We start from the raw sequence: 23,728 nt of genomic DNA on the forward strand, positions 1-23,728 counted from the left end.
ATCCTTTTCATAGGACTACACATTTCAAAATATTCTGTTTCAGTGAGCTACTTTATTCCATTCCTTAGAAGAGCCCTTCTGATATGCTTCCATGGCAACATCATAGAAGCGTGTATATTTTTTTAGAAACATATAGTGCTACAATGTAGAAAACCAAAAGGTCCCAAAATCTCATAAAAATATATAAAATAATGGTAGATTCTGGGTGCTTTTACTTAAATGTTTCATATTGTTAGTAAGTGTATTTTAAATATATGCTTTACTTGAATAAAGTGAAGCAAATAAAAAGGATGTTCAGTTAGTCAGACAGTCAAAATGGCTGAATATATCAGGATAAGCTACTGTATGAAGAAGCAGTTCATTATAATTAAGGTTTTGATGTATTGCCAAGGTAAAGAATTAAAACCTCTCCTTTCCTCTCCATGAAACTACCCCTTATTTTCATTACCAGTCTCCATTCTTGGATGCAATGGGGGTTCTTAACCCGTTCTTCAAAGCTCCTTTGATTTAGCACTTTGGAGATTTTCACATCCAAAATTAGCATGGGTTTAGACCTCAGGTGATTTATTGTAGCTCTTCCACAATCATTACTTTGACAGCATCAGCGTTAAATACCTTTGAGTCTTTGAAGCCTACAGCTAGAGGAGTGTCATCCAGAGGAATTTTTTCAGTTCAAAGATTTGTCTTTGATTGAGTTAGATCTATAAATTCATTTCACAGATTTTTCTATTGAACATTTCCTCCAAGATTCTTGCAGTAAATGGATATTTGTGATTTTGAAATCTTCATAACAATAGAAAGTGTCCAATCATTACTGGACTTAATATTTAAAAAACATAATCTTTCTAGAATATACAAGTTTATTTAAAACTGTTAAAAATGAGTCATTTTCTATAACTAAACTCTAAAACCTTGAAATCAAAACCATTAATGCAGATTTATAGTGAGCAATATGAAAAAAATTAACTGTTGTATGTGTGAGCAAAAACTCAGCATTTGGAAAATGTTTTGATATAGATACTTTTCTAAGAAGTAGATAGGATGTGTTCAAGAGCTGCAGAGAGCAGACACATACTGCTGTTATATCACGGCACGGTCTGTCATTTCAGTTTCCTCAAAAGGGTCCAGCTGTCAATAACCAGAAACCTACAGAAGAAGCCCTGTGGCCTGATCATCCCAGGATAGTCACTGACCTTTTCTGAACACCAGATGCCACATGCTTACCAGCCATTTAAGTTTACCTCAGCAACCTGATCTAGTGGGTAGCCTCCCGGCCCATGGAGAGGGGTCGAAGTTAGATGATCTTTAAAGTCCCTTCCATGCCAAGCCATTCTCTGATTCTACGGTTTATGATTCTATACTTCTGCTTGTCCTTTTGGTTCGTGTTCACTTCCAGGCACAAGCCTATACTTTTCTGCTTCCTTGAATTTCTCTATCTTGAATTATACTTTCTGACTTCATCCTGAGTTTAACCCCGTCAAGAACAATGTGATGGGAAAATGAAGATTACAGATAAAGCAACCTTATTTAATCATACTCACGTTGGCTTTATAAGCATAAAACATTATTGCAAAATAGTACAATTATAAAATCGCAATAAGTCCCACCACTTTAATCCCTACTGAGTTTCACACTTTCTCTGTCATTTTTCAGTGCTTCAAACTAGGCGAAGTCCCTTCTGTCAGCATCACTCCAGAGAATTTTATTTTTCCCATGAATCAAGATAAGGCAACCCAGTTACCAACCCATAATCAAATGCTTTTCCTAATACTTCTCTACTGTCAGATAGTTCGTTAACTTACTTAAGTTCAGTACTTAACACCTTCTCAGGTCGTGTTCTCACTTGTACTTATCTCTCATGTATTTCAGGTAGTAAAGTTCCCTTTTAAGGAGGTGCATTCACTCCAGAGGTTTGTTGGTTCTATTAATTAAGCATTACTTAGGTATTAACCACTAAGCATTGGACCTTTCTTTGGAAGAACCAAAAAATTTACTCATTTGCCAACAGACCAATTATTTTTACCCAAACCTTTAAAAAATTTAATATAGGATTTTTTACGTCAACAAAAGTTCACAAGAAAATATGAGCAAATATTCTCTTTATTTTGTGAGAAAAATGTAAGTTCTAAGACTTTTTAGCTGAAAGAAACAAAAGGACCTGTAGCTTCTCAGCAAAATTCCTGTAGAAAATGTAGATAAAACTAGAAAATGATTCATTTCTTTTAAAAGTTTTCTGCTGCAAATATGCACATTTCACAAGCCACTTTTGACAAATTGATACTGTTGAAAAAGTTGGTAATTTATTGATCTTATTCAGTGTGAGCATTCATGCATTCTTAATGAGGTGAATGTGCTAGGTGACAAAGGGCAGTGCTGACACATTTTCTACCCTACCTCTATTTAGAGAAGGGCGGGGAGAGAACTACTGCAACTGAAACTTGATCATAAGCATCATACATACAAAATGAAGCAAACACCTTCCTGTTGAAGCTGTCAGACACATTCATATGTTTGAAGAATGATTCTTTCTGTGAACTTACAGTAGCAAAATAATTAAAAACTTGAAATAAAACAAGTTTAAAAATACTCTTATCAACTTTTTTATTTTATATTATTTTTTAAACTGAACAGGGTTGTATCTTACGCTTGTTATCCATCATTTTGGAAGCATCACTTGGATCCACCAGGTGAAAATCACTGTTATGTGTCAAGTGAATATGGACAAAACTATACAAGTGGGCCATGCCCCAATGATTTAGAAGAATCCAATCGGCTATACCGCTGTGGCTCTCACTACAGGGTCTCTTCAAAAGTAAGTTCATGCTGTGCACTCATCCTGTCATTATGTTTTTTCCTTTGGGAAAAAATATCTGGCATGTGGAAATATGTCTGTTTTACTTGAAGAGTGATAGAGCGAGTCTTCATTTTTATTGCCTTTGTCTTTTCAGAATTGGTTTAAATTTCCTACTTTTTTTTTTTGTTTTATGTTATCTCTTCAAAGAGACGTTGCTTTGTGGTCCTATAGGAAATAGATAAGAAATTATGCAGCTGGAACCGTGTATTAGTGATTCTTAAACATGTTTCTGAAGGTTTTGCTCATTTGGTAAACCAAATATTCTGTAGCAGAAATACAAGTACAATGACATATTTTTTATGCATCTATATACATATGTATACAATGATAAATTAGTATGCGTTTTTTAAGTAATTTAACAGAATGTATTTTCTTCCCTTGCTGTCTCTGCTGCTGCTTCCCTCCCATCAGGAAACCGATATAATGGAAGAAATCATGGACAAAGGACCAGTGCAAGGTATGGTAAGTTTGAAAGATGTTAATATTGTTATTGAAATAATCAATGTACAATGATCTTGTATCAAAGTATTAGAAATCATAAGTTACATTCCACAGTGAATAAAAGAGGCATATGCACAGACTCCAGCATTTATGTAACTTTTGTTGTGTAAGGAGCCCTCCTGCAACAAAGGACTCAAGTCCTAGTGCAATAAAGAGACTTCAGCAGGGAGTGAGGGGAGGGAGAAGAGTTAGTTGTTTAGCTTAATTGGTTGCAGCCATGAATGATGCTGACATCATCTGGGGATTTGGAAAGGGCATTGTGCAAGATGTCCACCTCATGGATGGATGACCAGTGCAAAACCAGGGGACCTCTACATTTCTACTGACCTCAAGTATATAATGAATTATCACAGCCTCCAATTCATTATTAAAATCTTCATTATTAGATATAATTCATTTCAGTGCATCATGGTGTTGAAGTTACTTCTTACAGCTTGTTAGGTGGGCAGCTGCAATCTGAAGCTGAGCCTTAACAAAATCAATAATATTAGTCTATGTTCTGCCCAACTTTGTTTGCTAAAGGGAAATGTTCTTTCCCATGCTGCATTTGGTGAACATAGTATTTCCACTGATTTCAAGAACATGCTAAAAGTGGGATCCTGAAGATAAAATTTCAGATCACTCTCTAATATTGCATTCCTAAAATATGTACACACAGTTTGCTAAATTAATCTGCCCATACTAAATATTCCATATAAAGTAATCTAGATTCAGCCATTTGATACATTAAACCACTCAATAATTCATATGATTTTGGTATGTCAATGATTTTTCAGAGAAAGTGTCTGTATGAGGTAAAGCTAATGTTGTATGTGGAAAATTAGATCTAAAGGAGAGCATATATCTGAGAGTGTCTATTGCTGAGTGAAATTGCTTTCCATACTTTCCTTTTGCTGTAATGAGAATCTTAACTGAGTCACAGTTATGATCCAGGAATTTGTCACTTTTTTTCCTCAAAGCACCCTGCAAGTGTTCTTCAGCTTCTGAAAATTATTTTCCGTTTTTCCTTCACCTGTCATTCTTCAAGAACTTACAAAGTGCTAATGGCTAATCTTATCTAATGTAATAAGTAATAGTTAATAGCTTGAAAACATTTGAGAATCTTTCAAGATAATGACATAGAAAGTGATCTTTTTTGAAGATGAATATACTTGGATTTTTGTGCATATTTAGCATTAAGAATAATATGTATATTTTCAGCAATTATGAAACAGTAGACATAGAAAGGTAATTAAAAACTTTCTAATGCAGCTTTCAAGTTTGAATGACAATTTATCTCATCAAACATAATTGTTTTATTTGATGATGTGATCCAGGAACTGAGTGATTAGCAGTTTCAGGTACAAATGATGAAAAAGTTTTTTAAAAAAATCAGTATTCAAATAAACACAGTGAAGATTATTAATTCTTTGAAAACTTTCAAATGGGCATTTAAATACTACCCACAACATTCTTTAATGGAAATGCTCTGAATAGTTACTGTGCTGACATAGGATAACATTCTCTTCTGTCACATTAGTCAGTCTCAACCAAAAGAAAAGTGAACACATCGCTGGTAATACATAAAGTTTTCAACCCTAACAAGTATTGAAAACTTGTAATTTCAGCTATCGTGATTTTGGAAATAAAGGAGTATCTGATTTGCTGCCACAATAAAAAGATCTGGAGAAAGCACTAAGCTACGTTAATGTGCAGTGTTACCCCCTTTTTTTTCTTCTGGTAGCAACCAAATTTTTGGGTTTGTATCTTCACGTGTCTAAGACACATGGATTCTAATTTAAGAATTTTGTGCAGAGGTATCAATAGTAGAACAAATCTTATAATCTGTTGTATTTATACATGGACCTGACAGCTCAGCATGACAGGTAGTTCATGCATGACAGGTAGTTCATGCATAAGCTACAGTAAGATATTAAAAATTGCTGCCTCTTCTGATTCATTAATAATTAATCCATTCGTTTTGGAAAATGAAAAAGTATCTGTGATGTGGGATAGTACACTGCTGGTTGGTGTAGTGTGATCATCTCATCCCACCCAAGTCACAGTCCAGATCAGAACATTGTCACTGAGTAAATAAAAACATCTCAGTGTTTGATTTTGAGTTATCATCTCTGTTTACTCTACACTTCATGTACCTAGTTCCTGATTAATTTGCAGGGTATGTATATATGTACAGATAAGTATATATACGTATACACAAAAATGTATACAACTATACACATATCTGCACACACACACCATATGTGTAGATTTAATACACAATCAGCTGAAATTCTTTCATGTAGACTAAATCATTCTGGAAACACACTTCAGAAATTTCTATTTCATTTCAGTGAAAGTAATTTAGGTATGATGTTTCTTCAAAGAGCCAAGAACATGCTTTTGATTTAGAGGTACTCTACAGAGTAAGTTGTTTCCTGAAATTGAACATATAGATCTTGATATAGTGGTACAGGAACATCCAGAGGAGTTAAACTCCTAGGTCTATACACTAGTGAGCCTGGGGGCAGAGGGAAGGGGTAAACCTTTACAGAAAACTCTAGTGGAGTCCTGACCTTGCAACTAGAAAGCAAGAGTAAAGCTTGTGCTATTTTCCCCTTGGTCAGTTGCTGTCAGTATCTGTGAGCTCTGGTTCTGCAGACAGCTCTGGCAGAAGCTGTAGCATTAAGTCAATTTAATTTATTTATTTATTCTTACTTAACTGATATAATTCTCCCCAAGACTTGCCACTTAGCATCATGGTTTCTAATTCACTGTGTTGCTATCTGCATACATTTTGGATGTGAATTAACTAGCAATGAATATTTTCAGCCAAGTTTCATGGGTAGGTGGGTTTGTCGTGTTTTGAGCTGTTCTTTGCCTTCCCATCTTCTTCCCCCCTAAAATTTGTGGAAGTATTTTGTTTTCAGCCAACTTGATAGAGGCCAAGAGGTCATAACGACAGTTAATTTCCTTCAAGTTTATGACAATATGCAGGTAGGGGAAAGTAATTTGAAAACATTCCAGATGAAAAAACTGCAGCATGAGCTCGACTTACTGGGTGATTCAGATCTATACCAGACACATATGTTATAAATGCTCCAACCACATTAAAATTGTCAATGAAACTAGTACTTTATTGAAATCCCAAGGCGCAAGACTTTAGGATGGGGTTTCTTTAATTCTCATGTTCAAAGCTGTGTGGCAGTCTGTGTGTTAAAATCATAAGCTAAATGTAGGCTGAAGTTAAGCTTGTATTTATGCTTCTGATTAGGTAATGTAAGTCTGGAAAATATTTTCTTGTCTCTGGATCTTGTAACCCACCAAGTAACAAAGCAAATGGTACTATGGTGGCAGAACAAACTGGAAAAGAAGCCAAAATAATTTCCTTAAAAATCAAATAACTGATATTCCTCTGAAATAATGAATAGTTATAAATTCAAATTGTAATATTCATTCTCTTGCACAAAATTTCCATCAGCTCTTTGGCCTTATGTTGTTATTGACACACAGTTTTTTGCTCCACTTTTCTACAATACTTTCTACTGAAAGTCGGCATGAATATAGGTATAGAAAATCCATTTTTCCATAAGGATATTCCAGTGTACTTGATGAACTCTATATGAGGTTCAGAAAAAGCCATACAAATCAGCACTCTGCCATATTTCACAGGATGTTATATACATGGATAAACATCGACTGTTAAATAATTTTCTTGACTATGCAGATGCTTGTCAGAACTGAGGATTTTATGCATGAACCTTGAGGAGATTTGTCTTATTGGACTGGATTCGATTGGAATTGACAAAACTTGTGTAAGCCTTCAAGAGGAGATATCTCTTCTTACTATATTGGAATAAGTCCATGATAGGGAGTTCCCATGACAGGGAAAGCCAAGTAATTTGACAAGAGACCTTTGAGAGACAGGTGCTGCAATATTTTGCCTAATTTACTCGCAGTAGGGAACTTCTGAGCAATTAGTAATTACTCTAATTACAAAGTACATTTATACAGTACAACACACACACAAAAAAAATCTCATTGATAAAATCCAAGGAGCAAACTACAGTACAAGCAATATTTACTGACTGTGCTATTTTTCCTATTGTTTTTCTTTTAGCTATAATGAAAGTGTATGAAGATTTTTTCCTTTACAAAGAAGGGATCTACAGACACTCCTACAAAGCAGGTTCCAAATGGAAAACACATTCAGTCAAACTCCTTGGGTGAGTAAAACATATTCTTTTACCCTTTTCTCTGCTAGTTATGAACTTAGTAAAACGTTATTTCCCAGTTTGGAACCCAATGGCTTCATTGTCAGAGGTGTAACGCTGTTACCTTCCAATGTAAGATTATTGTTGCTTCATTTTTCAATATCTGAGAATTTAAGAAATCACTGGAAAGAGCTATAGACCTATGACTTTTTAATCCACTCCAACATTTACTCTAAGACTTCAAATACAGTGGTTTATAGAATAACATGTTTTGGTGCGTGCTCACATATCTTCCATGTACACAGCAAGTTAAGAACAAAACAGAAATGATTAAATTGAAGCACGTCACCAAGCAGAATGCAAAGTGAAATATAAAAATTGCCAGTGGCTTTCTAAGTAACAAGCACAGGTGTGCTTACACAGCAGTCTGGGCTCTCCATACCCATACAGAAATAAGCTGCTGCTAGGGTGCTGGTTATTTTATCTGGGATGCACAAGAAATACACACCTAGGTCTGAAACTGCTGCAGAAGAATATGAATAATACACCAGTGGATCTTCCCTCAAATGTAGAACAGTGCCACTATATTGAGATGACAAGTATCTAACAATGTGCATGCACTTGAATTACAGAATACACCTCAGGCCTCTTTTCTCTGGCATGGAGGGAATATACAAGGATGCACTTATTAAATCACTGAGTGAATAGTTACATAGACAAATGACTAGAGATAAGCCTCAAACAAATATTTTGTAGGCGATCTAGAATATCAAATAAATAATTATTCAGGCCTGTGCTAGGAAGATTGCTGAGACTATCTTCAACATGTAGTTCAAGAAAATAATGTAGTGAAATAAATTGCATTTTGTACCTGTGATCTTAGTGAAGATACCTTTGCAAAGGACAAGGAAATGCTTACGGTTGTGCAAAATGCTGGCTAGGAATTATGAATGTGCCTGCTAGTGACACAGCAGCAGAGAGAAGCAGCAGGCTTATACAGGATCAGCCTTGAGCCTATACAGTTGCAAAAAGTATTGACTCAGACTAATAGAGGAAAAGCTCCTGAAGTAAATGTTATGAAGCAAGGAAAGTGAGAAATTGGCATGGACTATGGAACAGAGGACTGCATTAGGAAAAGATGTTTAAAAATGAGAGCCTGTATATGTTGGTTTATGTATATATATTTAAGGTATATCTGAAAGATAAATTAATAAAATTAAACTATAAAATTTACACTACAGTTTGAATACCTCAGTTCAAGGATGAGCTGCTATGGAACTGTGGGTGCAGATTCTGGGAGACCTATGCTTGGTGAAAATGTAGGGTGGTAATAACTTTTCCCTCAGAGGAATATATGCTGAGCAATTTACAGAGGGGAGTGATTAGACAACACTGGCACAGGGGGGAAATGTGATGGCTGAGAAGGGAGAAAGAGGGCTGTTAATGTGTTGAAGTGGCTGTTGATTTAAATGGGAACTGATAGACTGTGCATGGGAAAGTTAACCCTTAGGTAAGGAGCCATTTATGAGCAAAACAATGAAAGCCTTGACTTAGACCAGCAGCTTCCTAGAGGTGATCATGTTGACTGGTTGGTGCAAAACACTGAGTAGGAGGAAAGGCAAGTGGTCTAATATGCCAAAGGACACAAGCAAGAAAGTGAAGGAAAAAGAAGAAAAGTGAAGGTAAAGAAACCTCAGGCTGTTAGGAGGTCAATATGGTGGAAATGCATTTACTTACTTATTTTCACTGAAAATTGCTGAAGTATCCAATGGATCCAACAATATAAAGAATTACTCATCCTTCCGTTTTCTAACGTATAAGTGTTCTGACTGCTGAGATTATGCCACATAAATATCTGCAGAAGTGTTTAACTGTAAAATTGGATCCAGGTTTGACAAGTTGGAGGGTGTTAGATCCCAAGACCAGGTGTGCTTAAATTTCTAGCAATGATAAATCCAGTGATAAAATGTGACTCTGCACTATGAAGTCTAAAACAGTTTTGAAAAGACTTACATGTCTTCAGGATAAAACTGTCATTTTTTCATATCATTCAATAGTTTGAACTAATTTGAATGTAAAATATATGGCCCGGATATAAGCTATTTGCCATTCTTTGCTTGGTTTTTGTTGTTGTTTTGTTGTCGATTTTTTTTTCAAAGGACAATGCAAACTCCTTGACCTAAATAAAAACTCATGAGAATCTAATTAAAGTTGAACATGAAACAAAAATATTGATGATGGTTTTCATTCTGATTCACAGAAATGGTTTCTAGAGAGAGAAAAAGGGGTAGACATGATGATGTATGGTAAAAAAAAAAATGCAGCTTTGTACAGGCTGATATTTATTGTAATCTGATTTTTCATTTATGACTCCTTCTGTACAAAAGAGTCAATATTTGTAAAAGGCAGCTATAATAATGATTGACCATATTGAACTGATATTTGCAAAATCTAAAACATTTTTGAAAGTGCCATAAGCTGCTCATGCATTCAACTACATATAAGGTAAAGGAGTGTTATAAAATGGAAAGAAATTTTAGTGAAGTTTTCCAGAGCTATTTTTAACAAAAACAGATTTGCACATAGAAACTGTCTAACTGATCACTGAATCATAAGAATTGTGAATTAATTGACTGAATTCCATTGACTGAATTCCATTGTTGTGCAATTTAAAATTGTTAGCTATTTTCTATCATTTTAAGGCTTCTATTTCATAAAACCAGCTCTGATAGAACGATGAATCTTTCTCCAGTGAGGCAGTGTGTAACCTCAGGCTCAAGGAGAGAATGGGAAAACAACTGCATGGAAGCATGAAAGCAAAATATGGAGCAGCCAGGTGGAGGCAGTTGAAGGTAGCAGATGGTTTGGGTTAGAACGTGGTCTCTGTGGACAGTAAAACAGGGCTTTCAGGAGGCAGGACTGGCCTGCTGACATTTCGAGAGAGTAGGATCTCTCAAGCAGTTTCTGTGTCTTGTCTGCAGAGGCAGGGAGGTAAGCAGAAAAAGTGAATAATGGAGACTGGGATTCATAAGAGCTAAGTTTTGATGTGTAAAATTTAGATGTCATATCTCTGCTAGGCAGTCATGATTCTCTTTATCATCCATGGCTGTTGATCTGCTCTTTCCTACCTATCTGTCTTTAAGTGAATCGAATTGCTTTGTTGGATCCTATTTCTTTTTGTTGACTATAAAAGAACCCCTGAGGATAATGTCAGACTTGCAGAGCTAACATTAAAATGTCTACGCTAGATTAGATGAATCCCACTTGTAAAGGCATTATAAAGTAACTTAAACAACAAACTGACTGGTGCATTATATTTATAGTAAGATAGTATCTTCAAGATGTCTTGCATATATATGTTTGTATATATGTACACACACACAAGGATTTACGTGTATATACACATATATTTACAACTCAAATCACACCATAATGAGAACAAGCTAAAGAAGCACAAAAAACCTACGGAGAACAAAAGAGAAAAAGGAAGACAAAATTGGCTGAATTTAGCAATTTTCACATTTTCAGCTGCACTCATTTTAAGAATACTAATGACTGAAAAATGATGTGAAACTGTACTCTTTATCCCAAGTATCATAAAAACAGACTAAATTCCTATCAAAGAGGAACTTGGTTGCTGACTTACCTACCAGATCTAGACTTTTAAGTTGGAGTTGCCAAACGAACATGTCAAGTCTATTCTATAGCAGATTCTTTAGAAAACTAGTCTACCTTTTCTTCCACTTTTTTTTTTTTTTCCTAGTTTTCTACTCCTCTGACCTTCTTAATTCCACTCAGGAAAATATGACAGAAGAGAAAAAGAATGTTTATAGGGATAAAAAAGAGTGAGAGTGAGGCAGGTTTGGATATTGTGTAAAGATGTCAAAGTCTATAACTATAGAGGAAGTACGTTGGTTTAAGTAGCTACGCCTCTAGATCAAATATTTCTTTTTTTTTTTTTAAAAAGATAGGCATAACATAGTAAAGAATCTATCACTAATTTCTGAAACCTGCTCAGACAAATTCTCCCTCAGCCTTATTCCTCTGCATCAGTTTAGCATCAGGGCCAGGCTATAATATCTGATCTGTCCACACAAAGAACTGCATCTGCTGCTCCCCTGACACTGAAAAATTCAGAAAGGCCTTAAAAAAGGCCAAGTCTTTGGCTACAATCAAATCTATGAACTGTCACCTTAAAGATCGGAGCAAGAATAATTGTATTAAAAGCCTTAGATACTGATTCATGAACAAGATAGATTTTCAGATATGTAGAAGATGCTCAGAATGACAAAGGACTTTCATAAGAGGACACCAAGAGATGTACATTAATAGGAAACAAATTTCCCTTCTATTTTTATCAGTGATTCACTGTAAGCTTTAAATTCAATAATGCACCAGACTAAATGGCATTGGAACAACTATGCCCTGAAAAAGCATGGGCTGAATTCATTGCTTCTTTACACAAAGAGGCACACTAATGGAGATAAAATTGACACGTGAGGCAAAAACCTGTATTTTAGCATTGAGGGGCTAGTCAGACAGAGCAACAGCACTTTAACATTTAATACAAAATTAAATGACTCATCTGTGTGAAGTCCAAAGGCTTAAAAAAGATGCCCATGACTACTGTTATTGACGCTCCAATTTTTGGCTTTACAGATATTGTTTTACTCTTAATTTTCCTATTCATTCGTCCTTATTCCACCTCAGACTCTTAATAACCAAGAGGCATCATCTTAAACCACCAAAAGTCATAACCCAAATTATTTTCTTCCCAGCTAAAGAAACTTTGGGATGAGTACCCTTTTTCTTTCATGAGAAATAAGTTCATTTTCTCTAATTTCTTTCTCTTTATTTCAGGCAATCAATATCAGATACTACAGTTTAAAAAACTGAACAGCAACACAAAAATATTTTACAGCAAAGATAAATACAAGATCACAGGGAAAAGATACACAATGTTTAGCAATTCTTGCTGTTAAATTCATGAGACTGTTTCCTATACAATTTGTTATGACAGATTTGTGGGAATGATTTAACTACTGACTCACTGATGATTTCACTCATCTCTCATGCTAAAATGTCCAGGCAAAACCATAGGTTCAAATTCCAGTAGCCGTTTTCTGAAAAATTTTGTCTGGCAGAGAACACTAGTCAGTGACTCTGACCTTAAAAATCAAAGATTAAGAACACAATTGTTCTCTAATTTAGTAGATTAAAATCCTAGTCTTTAAGAAGGTACTGTGTTTTTGTGTACCTGCAGGTATTCAAGAATAGGACATGCCCTACCATAGTTATGTTTGTTTGTTTGTTTGTTTGTTTGTTTGTTTTGGCCTGGTATTATCATGACAGTTATACAACCAGGTCCAGGGAAGAAGTGAGATGAAAAGTTTCAGAATGCAAGTGCTTGTGGCCTGCTCTCTTTTTATTTGTAGAAGAAGGTACTGTGACCCTCATATGAAAGCAGAACTTTTCTATTAAAATAAACCAGGTCAAGATGAGAGGACTGAGTAATCTTTGTATCGTCTTCCTCAGTATATGTAGTCTGTGGGAAGACAGTCATTTTGCAAAGAAATTTCTTTCTTTTTTTTTCTTTTGGCTAGTGTGGTGACACTAAAATAACATTGCCTACATAGAAAACACAGTATTAGGTGGACAAATGAGTCCATTTTATTAGCATTGGCTGGGGTCAGCACTTAGGAGAGATGTGTCTTCAGGAGTTATTCTTCTCGATTGCAGAATGGTTCTTTTCCTAATTCAAAGTCTCAGTTAACATAAATTGAATGGGATGAATTTGGACTACACCAAGTCATATTTGATCACCAGCTACTTTGGGGGGATGGAAAGAGTCAGAAATATCTCATTAAACATATAACCATATAAATAATGTGATTTATATTGTATTGGAAATTATAAAAGGTTTTTTAGTTTACCATTTGACCTGAAGATCTCTGTGAATGTAGAAATAACTATTTGAATTAAAAAAAAAAAAGAGAATTAAGAAAAAGTAACAATATGAGTCTTATATTTTGTATGTAACTTTAAAAACAGAATGCATGCAATGTTTCCTTCATAATTCTTTTGAGTATGCTGTTTTTAAAGACTTATATCTGTGCTTCATCTTATTCAAAGAAATGTGACATGATCTTCAATGTGCACACTCTTAGGAAAGCCAGGGAGAAGCCATGGCAAAAAAGTGAAACAAACAAACAGCAACAGAGATAAATCTTGACATTATTCCTGCAAACTGGGAGTTTTGTCATTGACTTCAGTGAATCCAGAATTCAACCTAACTTGGAAACTGCAACTGTGAATTAAAGCTGATAGAAAAAGAACTACATAGTGATATAAAATAGCATTTTACTGTTTGTGTATTTTTGATCGTAAGATGGGGATGGTAAGTATGTAAGAAGAATCTGTTCTAGATATAAGTTGTTGGATGGAAGAAATTATAAAGATGATGCAGAATGCTGATTCCTAGAGCATCTGTGTTCAGTAAACAGTTTAACTCCTAAGTTAATGCAAAACATTGACCTCCAAATCCACTGCATGAATCTTGAGCTTGAGATTTTAGCTCACATTTGTCTCATTTTCCTTCACTCTTATGGCCTTATTTCTTTTTAGTTGACATCTTCACTCTTAAGGAGTCAGTTAGTATATATTTCAGAATGCTCTCCAGATCTCTTCCCTCTATTTGCTGTTAACAGCATTTTACTTGCCAAGCTGAATGTAAGCACATTAGGATCTAGTCTCTGTCCTCCTACAAAACTGACTACACCTCCATTTTAAAGCAAATGCTGATAGCTCTTCTTGTTTTTTAGGTTATACTTCTAGTTTTGTTCTGTATTCAATGATATTTAACTATGAGCTGCTTCATTTTCCCTGAAACTTGTTTTATTCCTCCTGTGCCTCATGAGGTCCATCTACATTGTACTAATGCAGACTCTTGAAAAAGAAACTAAAGAATGTTCAAACAAAACCAATTTCCGTGCTTTGAAAAACTCTACATATTCTAGTTTTTTTTGTTTTTTTTTTTTTTAATGTCACACATTGTTGTGCATTCAGAGCCTACTTCTACTGTATTAATATCAAGGGAAAATTACTACTGAAAAAGACAACCTCAGAATTGGACAAAAAAATTATGAAAATCCTTTTATGGAAGAATGCACGTGCTTATGCTTTTATCTAAGGAGTGCAAGAATTGTGTTTTCAAAGCAAGTTGGAATTGATTTCCCTTGAGGAGTATTTTGCTTATTTTTTTTCTCCCAAAGGGGACTGAATACAGGTTGGTGAAATTATTTCTTTTTATTCGAGGTTATTTTCAGTTGAAGATCATGAATGTTTTGTTTGGCAAAACTAAGTACTACATTTTTAACAGAATAGATTTGCCACAGAAAATAAAACTCCATTTTTATGTAATTTTCTATAACTAATAAGCAGACCTTCTCCTTAATGATTCCTTAAAATTGTTTCTTGTTCTTAATAAAAATGGAAATTATGTAGAGGGTAATGTTGAAAGCTTTTCCAAAAAATACCAAAGGTTGGGACATCAGCGGTCTAAAGCTTTGTTAAAAATAAGCCTAATAGATTCCTTGTCTCTGTGAGTAATGAGGTCCAGCATTTGTTTGCATTTGAAATGTCATTCATTTAAAGTAAATATCAAGATGGAATAATCACAAGAGCAAGAGACAAAAAGTGCTTTTAGATTATTTTGGTCATTTTCCAGAAAATGTAATATTGTTCTCTGTAGGATGTTGTCCAAGAATCTGTCAAGTCACTTTTAAAAGTCTCTGTCATTTCCCCTTGGGAACAATTCCCCTGGGATTTAAATTACTTCATTATCAGGAGATTTTTCCTTGATGTTTTCTTTCCTTGATTTCTTCCCACTCTTCTATCTACAGACTAATATATGACATTGAATTCTCTCTTTCTCCTTGGGCTTTGAACCCTACACATATCTAGGTTGCTAATTATTGTATATATATTTTTCTCAGTTCCTCATACAAATAGAATCATAGAAACATATAATATCTTGAGTTAGAAGGGACCCACAAACATCATCTAGTCCAACCCTGTCTCCACATAAAGGAATGCCCAAAAATCTGACCATGTGCCTGAGATCATTGTCCAAACACTCCTTGAACTCTGACAGTCTCAGTGCCCTGCCCACTTTCCTGGGGAGTAGTTCCAGTGCCCGACCACCCTCTGGGTGCAAAACCTTTCCCTAACCCCCAGCCTGACCCTCCCCTGTCCCAGCTCCATGCCGTCCCCTCGGGTCCTGTCGCTGTCCCCAGAGAGCAGAGCTCAGCGCCTGCCCCTCCGCTCCCCTCGTGAGGGAGCTGCAGGCCGCCATGAGGCCTCCCCTCAGCCTGCTCTGGGCTGAACAAACCCAGGGACCTCAGCCGCTCCTCATACATCCTCCACTCTGGACCCTTCACCATCTTTGTTGCCCTCCTTTGGACACTCTAATAATTTTAGGTCCTTCTTACGCTGTGATGCCCAAAACTGCATGCAGTACTCAAGTTGAGGCTGAACTAGTGCAGAGTAGTGGGGGATACCTGTTACATTTACTCTTAATTATTTCCAGTTGTGTCTTCTCAGATTTAGTGTAGTGCTCCAGTCATACACTGTACAGTTCTTCACTGAAAACATGCATGATCTTGCTTACATTTAATCCCAGCTTCTTACATTTCCTTTCTAATGTTATTAACATACCTAAAGCAGATTCCGTGTCTAATTTGCTGCTCTCTATCACATCATTAGCATTTTCCCTCCAGCTTCCAAGGCCTTGGCTTTCCTGGAGATATTGGAAATCTCTGATTATTCAGCTAGGTCAGAATGTCATTAGCAAGGAACATGTAGTTTGGATAGGTGTACTTTAGGAAAAATTGGTAGTGAATATATTGGCAGATCTACAGGATCTCAGGAATAAGCTGTCAGAAAAAAGAACTGTAGAAGGAGATATAATACTGACTGTATTAGACAAATTATATCAACTAACAACTCTGACAAATGTCAATTTTTTTATAAAGTAATGACAATCATTCATTAATTCCAACTGATTTTAACTTCTTGTCAAATATCAATATCCCTCAGACTCATGAATAGATTACTGTCTTTTTCTTTCTATAAAGATTACTTTCTGAAAGCAGATAATAGCAACAGGATTTACTCTTGTACTGAATCATTTTCAAATACAATGCCCATCACAAAGGGATTCTCTTCCATGATTAAGACTGCAATGCACAGATGTTATACAGTAAAAATTAAATAGTGTAATTTTCCCTCCCAATCTGTTGTTGATCCCTCAACCAGCTCTTGTTCTGAGCTATAAAGGAACATAAAATGCAGTCCAAATTAGTTTAACAACGTTTTTAGCACAATAAATTCCTGGTGTAATTTTGTTCAACCAAACTGTATCATCTATGATTTTGTGCTGTGTTGTGAGAAACTGATAAAATATTTTACGCCTTGTTGTTTATTATGATAACTTCACCCCCTCTCTAAATTCTTTGATTTTATCCCTAGTGATTTAAGAGCTACAGAATCCAAGTCCTTCAGTGTGTAGTGTCTTAATTCTCATAATTTATTCTGAAATTATGCACTACAGCTGTGTATATTTGGAAGCTGATATAGTCAATTTCTCCAACAAGTGGATGAAAATCTTTATTTAAAAAGCAAATCAGCTTTGATGACTTTTGGAATTCCAGGGTGAAATCCGACTGTAGAGTTTAAAAAATTAATTTTGCACGAGACTGAGAATGACTATTATTGTCTGTAGTTGTTTACAATTCATGTAAAATAGCACTCTACTTCCCTTTCATTTTTTTAGTACATGATTTATAATCCTTTACAATTTCATATTTAATTTATTGTGTTTGCAGTCTTCTATACCTACACCCCAACAGTCTTCTGAAGGCAATATTTTTTCTTCCTCATAACTGCTGTTTTTGTTTGTTGTTGTTGTTGTTCTTTTAGATGATATTTAATTCATACGAAGATTTTAAATTATTACTACTTTTATTAAAATATCACAGCACATTAGTAGCCTTGCTGATTCCCATTCCAATGCTTTATTCAGCATATATTTCCAAATAATTTCCAGTCTTCTCCTTCACTCTACTCACACTTCACTAGGCACTTATCTCAGGACTCAGTTTAAGATTCAGTTGCCTACTTGTATGGTTCAGCAGGTAAGTGTGATGTGCTACATATCCAAATTTTCATCTCAGAGATGGCGATCTAGACAACATAAGCAATGGAGTCTGGAGAGCAACTCAGTGACACCTGCTTGTGAATCCATCTGTTCCCTTTCCCCCAGGTAGTCAGTGCTGCCAGAAGTGGGAAGTTCCCACCTGGCTGTGTCTCCAAAAAGACATGGTTCTCTCATAGGTCCTGTGTCATGTCTGACAGAAACATGTAGATATTTCAGGCATCCTGAGGCATCTCAACACCCGGCCCTAGACACCTGCACTTAGTCAAGTGATTGGATCCCAATGTTTGCTACTGTGGGACACATACAGTTTCATTTCTTAATCTTGAGATGTATCTCACAGTGTTCCTGTCAGGAAAAAGACAAATTCCATTTCCAGTTCTGACATTAACATTTACACTAAAGATATTAACACCAATGTACTGCTTAAATCTCAGAAAACCCCAGTGCAACTCTAGTACAAAATACATTTTACATTGTAAAGCAACTTTTATCTATTCTATTTTTCCTCAGTATACCCATAACAACAATTTGCATTTTGTAATAATATCATTGTACTACTAGTGCCTTTCCAAGCTATATAGATTTTTCACTTTTCTGGGATAGAAGTGAGACGTTTGAGTGAGATTCACTTTTAGACCCCAGTGGTTTACTTGTCTCCGTCAGCATAATACTTAGCATAATTTTACTTAATAATAATAAGTAAGATTACATGTATAATAAGTAATTATTATTAACTTAATAATTATGTAATTATTACTATGTATTATTATTATGTAATTGTTATTACGCAATAATACTTCTAGATGCTCTTTATTTTTTTTTATTTTACATTTTGATTTCAAAGATTTTGCAGGACCACTGAATGTTTTCTCTGAGCTAGTACTCTCCAGTGAAAATGATTGGGAATGTTATCATTTTTCACTACTGCTATCAATAACATAACAGGTCATTTTTTACATGTAGTATATCTTCCATGAGGACTTTTTAGTTTATTAGTAGATAGATCTTTGCAACTAATGTCTGTTTTAAAATGTAAAAGAGATAAAGAAGTCAAATCTCAAAGATGACCCAGATTCAGTAAAAGATATTTACACAGACTCCTATCTTATTATGAAAACATATATGATGTAAACACCATTGAAACAAGACTGATTTCTGAATTTTTGAAATAACACGCTATCCAGTTCCTATTAAACCTAGTGGATGGCTAAGAGTTTTAGAATGTTCACATTTCCCCTGACTTTTTTTTTTTTTTTTTTAGGTTACTGAATATTTTCTGCTCATTTTAACAAATTTTTCTCAGTCAGTCTTCGTACTTCAGGTAGCAGTACTTACAGCAGCAAGTAAAACAGCAGCTAAAATTCAAGCTGACTTTATTATTATTCATTGCTATAATATATTTCTTTTTGACTCAGAAAATTCACCCTCAGATGCCTGACTTAGCAGCAGAAAGGATATTTAGGGATTTTTTTTTCCCTGAGGAATCTGAACTTAAATTAAGCTTTAAGTGGAAGCTGTGCCTGGGTACTGTAACGTGTTATAGGTACAACCAAGGGATACAATGTGGAATTAATTCATTTCATCAGTAAGACTGAAATCATGAAAGCTACTGAAGTACAACTTTATAGGCAAGAAAAGGAAAAAAAAAAACAACAAATTGCAAAGATTAAATGAAATATTTCTCCTGAGAAGTCTCATTTGGAAAATTGAGAAATCTATTTTAGAAAGTACTTTCTCCTTTTCTAAAGGTACTACTGCAGAAACACTCTTCACTTAGGAGTTTTTTGCAAGAACTGCTTCCAATATTCTTTTGGGAATATTGCTTTAGAAGCTATATATTGCTTTAGAAGCTATGTTAGGATGAACAAGCCAAGAAGTCTCCAGAAATGCTCTTAGCTGGAGCTGACATTCATTCCCAGAGGCAGGATGTCAAATCAAACTGGCAGGGGGCCAAAACCACTGTATCATTGAACAATATATATCTTTTTGTTTCACAAAACAACAGCTGTTTTCATTACAGCTGATTGCTTTTCAGACAGAGAGAAGCACTATAGCCTGGGAGAAACGAGAACAAATGAATCTCAGCCAGCCTATAGAACAAGCCTGAACCAACCATGCCAAGTTTTAGGAAAGGCTTTGGCAAATGGGCCTGGCAATTCATGTCACATTTACTGCCAGTAAAGGTCAGCATCTATGGAAATGTCAGTCTGTTCCACCTTTCCTGCTAAAATCCTGCTCCTGATTCACCCAATAACCTCAAGACTGGCTTTGACCAGTAAACAATAAACCAACTTTATTATCTGCTCTTTAGACTACAGCCATTAAAAAACTGGCAAAATCCTTTGCCTCATCAAAATGTATAATCTATTACTTAGTTATACAACTGTTACACAAAATCTATATGTTGAATACAAAATAAGTTAATAATTCATGGAACCACAGATTAGTAGGGGCAGCATAGATCAAGTTGCTTAGATCATTAAGTAGCTTATGCTAGAAAGGATTTCTGAGGTCATCTAGTTCAATCCCCCAACTGAGAGAGACAGCTTCAAACTAAGTTCAGGTTCCTGGGGCTTCTAAGGTTGCCGTTTGGGTATATCTGAGGACAGATATTGCACGACCTCTTACTTTGAATCACACATTTACAACATTCATGTTGTAAAATACTTTTTCTTCTTTATGTTCAATCGCAACTTCCCTTGCTGAAAACCGTGACTGTCATCTTCTGTCTATTGGCTGTGCATATACCTCAGGAGAGTCTGGTTGTCTTCAATATACCATCGTTTTATAAAAATAAAAATAAAAAAAAAAAGAAAAGAAAAGAAAAAGAGAGAGAGAGAGAGACAGCTAATGATTCTAATTATCAATCCTAATCAATCTAGCAATTCTATGATTATAATAGATCTCCACTGAACCACCTCTCCTGAGCCAGCTGCCTTGTACGTCGTGAGCTACAGACACAAACATGTCAGTGGATTCCTTCTGGTTTTGTTCCAGCCTGTATTTTGTATACAGGGGAGCCCAACACAGTGCTCCAAGTACAGAATGGCAGGTCATGAATAAAGGAGAATAGTTGTTTTTCTTGACCTGCTGACTGTGCTCTTGTATACTTTAATGTAATGTATTTTAGTTTAGAATATTTGAATTAATGACCTTAGGGATGGATTACTGAGTAAGCAGCTCTTCTTTCTAAACTGTAAGATAAAATGCATATATCAAGTCTTTCTGTTTGTATATGACTAGAATGGAACAAAACCTGGGAAATTAAATTCATGGCTATATATAGTCAAAGGTAAAAAAAAAAAAAAAAAGGATTCTCTTCCATTTTGTTCTGCAGGTTTTTTTCCATTTAGAAACATTTCTGAGAATCAATATACTCCTATCAATGAACGAAACTAAAAGTTGAGATTTTTTTTTTTTTAAATAACAAGCATTAGAAAACAGTTTAATGGTAGAAATGTGAGTCTGAAGAACTGCTCATCATCCTGTTCAGACAAATGGGAGAGAGAATGTATAGCACTGAATGCAGGAATACAAGAACATAAATTTGATGTAATTTTCATCTATCCTTAACACTGATGTAAGTATTGGATTTTCATACTGCAGCTGATGTAATTTTTTAACAAAATGGCCACCAGAAAAGAAGTAGATCTCAACTTGATATGAAATGAGATAGCCTATGTATATAATGTATATCTATTTTTAAATTTATGATCATGACTAACTGTATCTGAAACACATTTGGCAAAGAAATGACAAAGATTATTAATAATCCCTAAACATTCACATGGTAGTGCAAACAAAATGTACAATGAGGCATTTTTTTAAAAGACAACAATTAGATTAAATGCTCATTATCACCAACATAGTTTTTATGATTTCTTGCATTGAGTGAGCAGTAGCTACAATATGCTCTTGCATCTGTAATCTAAACTTCACCTCTATGCTTGTCGCAAAGCTTTTACTTCCAACGTGGACATTTCTATCTATTGTTCTGCACTTCTTCTTCTCAGACAGTATTAAGCCCATGATTGACAGTGTCTGGAAAACAAGCAGCAGCACAATGGGCCAGGTAGGGATTTTACCTCTAACCTGCAGTCATACTATCCAATTGAATTTGTAGGAAATTGAAACAGGAAATCATCATCAGGCAGAACTTGTGGCTAGATGAAGAGTTAGATACACATTGCAGTACTCTGTTTGTTTTCTATATGGTCTTTGTTAAAAAGAGGAACAGTGTGGTCCCAGAGCCTGCAGTGAGATGCCTATTAATCTGAAAGGCTGGAAAGATCTTTAATTTCTCAGTTTAGATGCAGCCATGGTACTACAGCAAAAAACTGTGAGCTTATTCTGCTCAGTGTGCCTTCATATCAAAATTATACGGAAAGATTTGGTACCTGGGGTTTTAAATATGTCTTTTTTTGCCTTTTTTTTTTTTTTTTCCCCCTTTGGCTATTAATGCAGGTGTTCTACACAGATCATAGTTTACTGTTAATCTAGGATAATTTATTTCACTGCAGCTGTTTTTTTACAAAGATGACACGAAACTCCAGATTTCCCCATCCACACCATAGGATTTCTCATTGTATTTTTCCTGCTTGCCTTTCAAAGTGAATGAAGCACCACAAATACAGCCAAATCATGTGGCACTGGTGGGATACTGGTGCGATAAACATCCTGTCAATTTTATACATTCTAGGATTAGTTTACACTGTAGCAAAACTGCAATAAACGTTCACATCTTTTCACATCTTTACTTTTCTCTTTATCTGTCCCCCTTGGTAGGTACCCAGCATCGTGGTCAATGAACAGTAACTAGACAAGTATTCACCGTATAAATGCAAAACAAGATGGGGCTCTTTAAGCAATTGGTAGACATACAAACATACCCATCTACCTAAGGTATGCAGTACAGCATCACCCAGGCTACATCAGACTACACCCAGCTGATGGCCTTGGACCTTCTGCTGCAGTGTATATACACACAAAACAAGGTTTAACAACTCGTAGTACTGAGCAATTCAGCTACAACTACACAATTATGAAAGGCTTATTACTCAGAGGAGGGGACAAGATTCTGCATGGCTTCATGGATATTGCCACAACACTTAGCATGTCCTGAAAGACATCAAAGAAAACCTCAGGTTTACAGGTCATTCACTTCGCTGTGCAGTAAATCAAATTAAGATATCAGCAATTCAATTTTTGCTGAGAGCAGCTGGGAACACTTTTAGTCCCAGCTCACAAGTGATATTCATAAAGGTATTGGATGAAATCTTTAACAAAAATGTTCCTAGGGATCTTCAGCTGAACTGAAGAATTGTGTTCACATTAGTTTAAATACTCCTACACAGTTCAGTTAGTTCAGCTGGCAAGCTCTCCAGAGGAGGGATTCTGTCAGTGAAAACATTAGGTAGTTGCAATGAGAAACTAAAGATACACTTGTACTCAGAAGTTTTTCTAGTCCCTGATGGCAATTTGGCTTGTGGCTAGCAGGACAATTTTCATCATCATCAGAGTTTGTTGTTTAAACACGGAGACATCTATTAGTCATGCTGTTTTCTGTTCCTGGTATTAGGACAACTAACTAACATAAGCATTACCCTTGTGTTTGATTGTTTGAAGTCACAAAATGTGAACAAATGCATTAAAGGTTTCAATTGGATATCTCTTGTAACAGGTGGGGTTCATTACCTGACAAAAATGGACAGAAACAGAAATTCTGGGTAAGTGACTCCTTAGCACTCTGTTTTGAGGGAGAAGACAAAATTTCTACAGTATAGATTATCAAAAAACAACTTTTCTTTCATTCCCTCTCTCAGTATCTGCTTTTCCCTTCACCTGTAAGTCTCCTGTATAATTCTGTTGCTCTTCTGGCAAACTTTTATCCTGCTGGCCCTTGAACTATAGCATCACTTGTCTCAGTTTCAAAGCCTGTTTTATCTGATTTCCCTACACCTACAT

At 35.4% G+C, this 23,728-nt stretch overlaps 1 protein-coding gene across 2 annotated transcripts in view; it reads left to right on the top strand.

Annotated features, from left to right (window-relative positions):
- Positions 1-23,728, top strand: part of TINAG (tubulointerstitial nephritis antigen) — a 46,200-nt gene that overhangs the window by 20,841 nt on the left and 1,631 nt on the right. Inside the window, exons 7-10 of one of the 2 annotated variants that reach the window (XM_083829228.1) lie at positions 2,632-2,812; positions 3,266-3,311; positions 7,455-7,560; positions 13,716-14,581. In XM_083829228.1, the coding sequence (XP_083685354.1) occupies positions 2,632-2,812; positions 3,266-3,311; positions 7,455-7,560; positions 13,716-13,773 (391 nt within the window). In that variant the 3' untranslated portion in view covers positions 13,774-14,581. Of the gene's footprint in view, positions 1-2,631; positions 2,813-3,265; positions 3,312-7,454; positions 7,561-13,715; positions 14,582-23,444; positions 23,491-23,728 lie in introns of those variants that run through there. The other variant, XM_083829227.1, reaches the window with a different exon arrangement.

This window comes from Anser anser, assembly GCF_964211835.1.
Source record: "Anser anser genome assembly, chromosome: 3".
In the NCBI taxonomy this organism is placed as follows: Eukaryota; Metazoa; Chordata; class Aves; order Anseriformes; family Anatidae; genus Anser; species Anser anser.